The sequence below is a fragment of the Primulina eburnea genome, chromosome 17 (genome assembly GCF_022965805.1).
Source record: "Primulina eburnea isolate SZY01 chromosome 17, ASM2296580v1, whole genome shotgun sequence".
In the NCBI taxonomy this organism is placed as follows: domain Eukaryota; kingdom Viridiplantae; phylum Streptophyta; class Magnoliopsida; order Lamiales; family Gesneriaceae; genus Primulina; species Primulina eburnea.
The window spans coordinates 22657371-22666352 of record NC_133117.1 but is presented as its reverse complement, the minus strand read 5'-3'; the positions used below and the strand labels follow the sequence as shown (position 1 = coordinate 22666352).

At 38.4% G+C, this 8982-nt stretch overlaps 1 protein-coding gene across 1 annotated transcript; it reads right to left on the bottom strand.

Annotated features, from left to right (window-relative positions):
- Window positions 1–3131: 3131 nt before the first annotated feature.
- On the bottom strand, window positions 3132–3608 carry LOC140817950 (uncharacterized mitochondrial protein AtMg00860-like). The gene has a single exon (XM_073177743.1). The coding sequence runs from the start codon at window positions 3606–3608 to the stop codon at window positions 3132–3134; it is 477 nt and encodes a 158-aa protein (XP_073033844.1).
- Window positions 3609–8982: the final 5374 nt, after the last annotated feature.

Sequence of the window (8982 nt, the reverse complement as noted above, 5' to 3'; positions counted from 1 at the left end):
CCTACCAATGAAACATGGTACTCACATCGCAGATACTAGTCTCTAACTCGAGCGGCCTATATCCTTCTTAGTGGCGGCTGAATCGACTAGGAACCGTTTAGAATATACAGTATTACAAATATGAGTTTCATGATACTCATCATATGAGCATCTCATATTCTTTCTACTATTTGTATATTCAAGGGCTTTATCTATGCAGCTAGCATGGGTATAAAGATAAAGATGCGCCAAATTAATAAATTCAAATATTATTAAAATAAAGATCGTTTATACAAAGAGTTTCATCGTGAACAGTCGGCCAACATTTGGCTCGACGTGCACCTACTCTAACACTATTGACAGCGTGTCCTTAGGAATCATAGCGTTAAAGAAACAAGCGTAAAAAATCAAAACCTTGAAAATAATCGTTAGATCGTTAAACCCATCTAACGTAAATATTTTTCATGAAAAATTAATCAAAACATGCATAATAGTGTTCGAATGATGCGTCAAAGGGGTTTAGATACTTGCATTTGCGTTTTACAATACTTGAATACGCGATCGTCGGCGTGGGGCACGAGGAAGAACGAACAAATGAAGAAGACTCCTTGTTTTCTCCTCTCCAAGATTTTGAAAATATGTGTGCGTGGTGTGTGTAAATTTCGGCATATATGAAGTCTCCAAAGCCTAGGTTTTCTATTTTATAGATTTTAATTTATGATAATGGTCTTGGGTTTTGGGCTTTAAAGTTTAGGAGCAATTGGACATATTCATGCTAGGTAAATTATGCCCAATAGCACCTATTTAATTGAAAAATAAAGGTTTATGAAAATTAGTTTTCAAAAATAATTCATTTGATATTTTTAAAGTTAGACGTTTGCCCAAAACCGACTTCTCGGATAAAACTGTGCTGGTCTCCAAAAATAATTTGAACTCTATCATTTTTAGAACAAAATAATTATTTTTAATCATTTAAAGAAGCCTTGAAAACATTTATTGAAAAATATTCATTTTGTCTTGGTCGTCATTGGTCTCTTTTCCCCAGCCTATTATCGAATATTCAGAAAAAATCTACAATTCTCATTAAATAATGTCATATAATCATTTAATCATGCAATCATACCTTTAATAATATAATATGAATCATGCAAGCACTTAGAATCAATTAAATAAAATAACTATGCAATTTAATTCATTTGCATGCTTGCGGTTTACTTAGGTTGACTTTTTGGACGTTACAAATCCTCCCCCCCTTAAATAAAATTTCGTCCTCGAAATTAAGACTTGCCGAAAAATTCGGGATAGTGACTCCTCATCTCTGACTCGGTTTTCCAAGTAGCGTCTTCCTCCGAGTGATTCAGCCACTTGACTTTGACCATCTTTATCAACTTGTTCCACAACTTTCTCTATTGTCTACCCAAGATTTTAGTAGGTCTCTCCTCATATGACAGGTTGGCGTAAGTTTCAGTGGCTCAAAGTTCAGTACATGTGAAGGGTTTGACATGTACTTGTGGAGTATCGATATGTGGAAGACATTGTGAACTCCTGCGAGATTAGGTGGCAACGCCACTCGATATGCTAATGCTCCCACATTTTCGAGTATCTCAAATGGTCAAATGAATCTTGGACTAAGTTTTCTTTTCTTGCCAAATCTCATAGCACCCTTCAAAGGTGCTATCTTTATAAACACGTGATCACCTACTGCAAACTCGAGATCTTGTCTTCTTTGGTCCGCGTATCTCTTCTATTGACTTTGAGCAGTTTTCATTCTATCTCGGATTTTTCCGTCCATTTCAGCAGTGTGATGAACTATCTCGGCTCCCATCGTAGCTCTCTCTCCTACCTCGTCCAAATGGACAGGAGATCTACATTTCCTTCCATAGAGTGCCTCGTATGGAGCCATTCCTATGGATGACTGATAACTGTTATTGTCAGTGAACTCCACTAGAGGTAGTTTCGACTCCCAACTCTCTTGGAAATCGATCACGCATGCTCGGAGCATATCTTTTAAAATTTGTATGACTCTTTCAGATTGACCGTCGGTCTGAGGATAAAACGCGGTACTGAATAGTATCTTAGTCCCCAATGCTGCATGTAAACTCTTCCAGAACGATGAGGTGAAACGTTTGTCTCTGACCGACACTATAGACACTAGAATCCCATGTATTCTAACTATCTCTCGAATATATAGCTTCGGAAACTGCGTCATGAAAAAAGTCTTCTTCACTGGTAGGAAGTATGCTGATTTAGTAAGACGGTCCACTATCATTCAAATGGCATTGAGTCCTTTTACCATCTTTGTCAATTCTACCACCAAATCCATAGTAATATTCTCCCACTTCCACTCGGAAATGGGGAGTGGTGTAAGAATTCCCGCTGGTATTTGATGTTCTGCCTTCACTTGTTGACATGTCAAGTATTTAGATAAAAAGCGCACAATGTCTCGTTTCATTTCCGGCCACCAATATAAAAGTTGCAAGTCCTTGTACATCTTGGTACTTGCGAGATGAACAGAATAAGGAGTACTATGAGCTTCAGTCATAATGTCAACTCTAAGTGAATCACCACTAGGAACCCATAGTCGACCTCGATACTTAACAATGTCAGCCTCGACTGAATATAACATGTTGCCCTTCGCTTCATCTCACTGTCTCCATTCCTGCAGTTGCTCATCATTCGACTGTCCGACTCGAATTTGATCACGCAGAGTGGAATGTACTGTTGATGTAACGAGATTAGGGGCCCCTCCCCTAGCATAAACTTCAAGATCGAAGCGCTGAATTTCCACTTGTAAAGACTTCTGTACTGATAAATGTGCCAAGACTGTCCCCTTTCTACTCAAATCATCCGCAACTACATTAAACTTGCCTGGATGGTAGCTAATGTCACAGTGTATTCCTTAAAAAGCTATAGCCACCGTCTTTGTCTTATATTCCAGTCTTTTTGGGTGACGAAATATTTGAGACTTTTATGATCCGTAAAGATATTGCATTTTTCACCATACAAGTAGTGCCTCCAAATTTTTAAAGCAAATACGACTGCTGCAAGCTCAAGATCATGCGTCAGATAATTATTTTCATGTATTTTCAGTTGTCTAGACGCATATGCTAAAAGTCGATCATTTGCATGAGAACGACACCCAATCCAAGTTTTTAAGCATCAGTAAATACCACATATTCCCCTTGCTCTGTCGACATAGCTAAAACGGGCGCTGTAGTGAGTGCTTTCTTTAGCTGATCGAAGCTATTTTGACACTCATGTCCCCATACAAATTTCACATTTTTCTTCGTCAATGACATCAAAGGTATTGCAATAGTTGAAAAATCCTTAATGAACTTGCAGTAGTAGCCGGCTAAACCCAAGAAACTGTGTATTTCCGTCACACTTTTAGGCACAGGCCACTGCTTAACTAACTCGACCTTATAAGGCATGATGTGGCCTAAAAATGCCACTCTCTCTAGCCAAAACGCGTACATGCTGAACTTTGCATATAATTTCCGATCTCTTAAAACTTGCAAGGTCGTCCTCAAGTGCTGATCATGCTTCTCATGACTCTTGGAATAGATCAAGATATCATCGATGAAAACGATCATGAACTGATCGAGATATGGCTGAAATACGCGATTCATGAGATCCATGAAGATCGCTAGAGCATTTGTCAATCCAAAAGGCATCACTAAAAACTCAAAATGCCCATATCTCGTTCTAAACGACGTCTTGTGTACATCCGACTCCTTGACCCTCAATTGGTGATATCCAGACCTAAGATCTATCTTTGAGAATACCGAAACTCATTGCAATTGATCAAATAAATACTCGATTCGGGGCAATTGATACTTATTCTTCATTGTCACTTTATTTAACTCCCTATAGTCGATGCACAACCTCATAGTCCCATCCTTCTTTTTCACAAATAACATAGGAGCGCCCCATGGAGAAAAACTAGGGCGAATAAATTCTTTGTCTAACGAATTCCACCACTCACTCGGCACTATACCGGGCATCAACTCGATAGCAAATTCCACCTCTCGCTCGGGTGGGATACCAGAAAAATTGTCAAGAAACACGTCTGAAAAGTCCTTGACAACATGCACATCCTCGATAGATCGATTGTCAGTGTCGGGTGCAGATACAATAATAACAAAGAAACTTTGGAAACTATTTTAATAAGATTCTTTGCACGCAAGCATAAAATAATATGCAGCATTTGATTGTTTTGAGCCGCCTCAGAGATGAATTCTTTCCCATTTGGTGGTCTAATAGATACTGACCTCCGTCGAAAAGCAAAAGTTGCCCCATTCGGTGTAAGCCAATCCATACCCAAAATTATATCGAACTCGGGCATTGGCAAATAATGAGGTCTGCTCGTATGATATTCTTTTACAATTTAAGCTCCACACCCTTAACCATGCTACTAAAAACCATATGGTCTGCCAGAAGTCACTATAACTTTGAATCCTAACTCCCCGTCTACTGGTAAGATTCCCAATTTGTTCACGAAGGATTCAGATATGAATGAGTGCGTAGCTCCAGAGTCTAGTAAAGCATAAGTAGTTATTCCCACTAGCAATATTCGTCTTGTAATAAGTGTAGTGTCTGGCTCCGCTTGCTCGGCTTGCATCACATAAGCCTATCCAGTCGTGGGTTGCTTGAGCTTTGGGCAATCGCTAGCCTTATTCCCCATTGCTCCGCACTTGAAGCACTTGTAGGTACCCCACGTGCACTTTCCATAATGATGGCGATCACACTCCTTGCATAGTGGCTTCTCATTAGTCTTCAGGACATTCTCTTTAGGTGGTTGTTCTTGTGGTTTTGGCTGTCCCGGCCGCTTCAGTCGTCCTGTATAAGGCTTTTTGTCATGCTGACTAGCTTATTGGGCGTGATTCCTCTTACGCTGCATTTCCCAATCAATATTCTTCAGTGACTGCTCAGCTCGAAATGCTTTGGCAACAGCAGTAGTATAATCGACATGATCAGTGAGCATCACATCGCGATGGATCGTGGACCTCGATCCATCAAGAAAGTGCCGTCATTTCTCCGTCGCATCATTCGCAATCAAGGGCACAAAATGACATCCCCTATCAAACTCTTGTAAAAACTCGGCAACAGATAAATTCCCTTGGCGGAGACTTATAAACTCCCTCTTAAGCCTAGAATGGACGTTAGAAATGAAATATTTATCGTAGAATACCCTATTGAAATCCTCCCAAGTCAGTGTCGCTAAATTCACTCCTCGCTCTGCTTCCTCCCACCATAAGGAAGTGTCGCCCTTTAGTAGATAGATGGTACAACAAACTCGGCCAGCGTCCGCCATATCCATGTAACGAAAAATAACCTCCAAAGATCGAATCCATCCCTCAGCAACGAATGGATCCGTAGTGCCAGAGAAATCCTCAGGGTTCATCCCCTAAAACGCTCATAGACTGCCTCTGGTCGAACACTCGCAGCATTTCCAACATGCTGCTCTAGTAACTGTGTCATGCACGCTAGTACACGAGCATTGGCATCCTGATTAGGAGGAGGCTGTGGAATCTTCTCCTCACGTCTAGCATCAATACCACAACGAAGAACTCGTCTAAAAGGCATCTCTATACAAGTTGTCCTAACCTTGTAACCAACATGCATTTAACATTTTAAATGAAACATGGAATTAACCTCTATATCATGTATCATAAAAGCATTTAAAGAACTTTAGCATATAAAATATAAAGCAGTAAAAACTCACATAATTGAGGAGTGACTTCTTGAGCTTCTCGGAGTAGCATAACACAACCATTTGGGAATCCCTTGCTCTGATACCAACTGAAACGTCCTATACATTTTAATTTTAAAATCCTACTAATTTTTTTTATAAACATTTTTTGGAAAATTAATAATTAAAATCACTTAAAATTTTCATAAATCAAAATAATTTAACATTAATATCTCCAGTGCATAATCGCTAAATCGTCAATTAACAAAATTCAACTTCAACCTTTAACATGATCATCCTACTTCAAAATAAGGCATAAAATATCGAATAAAATCATTAACAAAAATCTTTAAATCTTTTAACTATCAAGTTAATGCGGAAAAATAAATGGCCCTCGGGAGTATACTGCAGGACTCGATCTACTCAAGCGACAACGCCTCTCTCAATAACATCATCATCTGCAGTATCCAAACCTAGTGAGTATAATGACTCAGCACGTTCTAAACATGAGTAACAAATAATACATATATAATCACATGCATTAAAATCATACTTTTCTTTAAAATAACTTGTAAGCCTAAATAAATCGTAACTCGTCAAATCGTAAAATTATAAAACTTTCAATCATTTATCATTTTGGGTGAAGTTTAATATTTGAAAGTAACTAGCCTTTTATTCTCTGGTCGACTGATCAATCTTAGCTCAGCATTGCGCATGGGGACGGGCACTAGGCACCGACATAAAATGGAAATACGATCGTTGGACTCCCTATGGGGCCTTGTCCCGTAAACAGGCTCTCTGGGGCCTTCTCTCTCACGATATTTTCAAAAATCGTATATCATATCCTCTTTGTCATATTCAATTCACATATTTGAAAATATTTTTCCTTTTCATATTTAAATCATAAAATATCACGACTTTCCAAAAATAACATTTTAATAGTCGAATTTTCACAGCTTTACCATAAATAATAAAATATCATATTTTCATCAAAATTATCATAATATATCATATAACATGCTTTATGACCCTTCAGACACTGCCAACCCTTTTTGTACGACCCAGGTTTAAAATGACTGTTTTGCCCCTAAACGTAAAATTTCTCGATTTTGGCTTTTTCTTACTTTCATTGACTATAGATCATCCCAAATAATTATTTAAGATTAAATTTAATTTTTTTATATATTTTTATTTATATTAAATTTGAGGCTTTAGATTTAATTTCCTATTAAACAATTCGTGAAACATTTAGAATTAATTCAAACTTTAATATTTTCTTCCCAACTTTTAAACATAAACTTTTTATATACCTAAAAGACCTTCGTGAACCATGAACCGACCTCCCGTGGACCATGGTTCAAACCCTTGACCATTAACTTCCATATTCGAACCCTAGCTTGTTCCTCTCGAGCCACCTCAAGCCATCCCTTAACCAGACCTCCTAGGAATCCTACTGACCACGCCTAGCCCATCTAACCAGCCCCTAGCCCATGCCACAAGTCCTAGCATGAGCCTGAGATTGCAAATAGGACTCCACTCGACAAGGAATCTTCACCCGAGCCACCACCCAAGCCCGAACCCTTCGACCTTCACTGGGACCACCCTCAAACCCAGCCTAGACCACCCTAGCCAAGCTGACCAGCCCCTAGCCCATGCACAGCACTCGGCACACATGGACAAGAGCCGCGCGAGTTTTCCCTCAACTTTGATCGGGCCACCTTTGACAAGCAACACCAGCCTCTGTCCCGATCCTTAACCATCCTCCCTAGCACCTAATGGACCAGCCTTGACCAATCCAACAAAGTCACGAACCGCCTCCTTCGAGAACGCGCACATGCGTGCATGGGAAGAGTCCATGCAATTGTGGACTCTTCCCTTTGGCAGCCCTTGGGCTAGGAATCTTCCTAACCCTTGACCACATCCATCACGAGCCCTTACCCAGCCATGACCGAGCAGCACGTAGCCAAGCACAAGCCGAGCCCTTGATCACCTAGTTCACGTAGGAAACCCTAGGTTCTTATCCAACCTTAGCCAAGATAAACTCCAGCATGTATTTTTATCACTTAACGACTCTTTTTCCCGTCCCTTAAACACTTCATATTGGCAGCGTGTCCTTAGGAATCATAGCGTTAAATAAACAAGTGTAAAAGCATCAAAACCTTGAAAATAATCGTTACATCGTTAAACACATCAAACGTAATTTTTTTCATGCAAAATTAATCAAAACATGCATAATATTGTTTGAATGATGCGTCAAAGGGATTTAGATACGTGCCTTAGCGTTTTAAAACGCTCGAATACGCGATCGTCGACGTGGGGCGCGAGGAAGAACGAACGGGCGATGAAGACTCCTTGTTTTCTCCTCTCCAAGATTTTGAAAATGTGTGTGTGTGGTGTGTGTAAATTTAGGCTGGTATGAAGTCTCCAAAGCCTAGGTTTTCTATTTTATAGATTTTAATTTGCATGATAATGGGCTTAGGTTTTGGGCTTTAAAGTTTAGGAGTAATTTGGCCTACTCATCCTAAGTAAATTAGGCTCAATAGTACCTATTAATTGAAAAATAAAGGTTTATGAAAATTAGTTTACAAAAATAATGCATTTGATATTTTAAAAGTACTCGTTTGCCCAAAACCAGCTTCCGAATAAAATTTGCATGTCTCGTAAAGTAATTTGAACTCTATCATTTTTAGAAAAAATTAATCATTTTTAATCATTTAAAAAAGCATGGAAAACGTTTATTGAAAAATATTCATTTTGTCTTGATCGTCCCCGGTCTCCTTTCCCCAACCTATTATCGAATATTCGGACAAAATCTACAATTTTCATGAAATTATGCCATATAATCATTTAATCATGCAATCATACATTTAATCATATAATATGCATCATGAAAGCATTTAGAATCAATTAAATAATGTTAGGGATTCATCATTCGAGGGGAAGTACACTACTCAATAATTTCACATTTCATTTATGTCGTAATTGAATAACGAATTAAGAAATTCTAACGAATAATTATAATAAATAAAAAAAAAATCATGCAATTTAATTCATTTGCATGTATGCGGTTTACGTAAGTTGATTTTTTGGACGTTATACTGATATTATGTCGAATCTTTACAAACCAACTAGCAGTAGTCTTTTGTGTTCTCAAGTGAGTGTATGATGTATCAGATAATAAATTTGAGTTCGAATTTGATTCGAAAATAATTCAAACATATTAATGATAAATTCAAATATAAATCAAATTCACGAATTAAATCGGTTAATTTACCTCCTTACTTGTAACAATCACAACAACAGTGACAATA

Excerpts from the sequence above, each read along its gene's own strand:
- LOC140817950 (XM_073177743.1), bottom strand. The coding sequence starts at position 3,608 with ATGAATCGCGTATTTCAGCCATATCTCGATCAGTTCATGATCGTTTTC.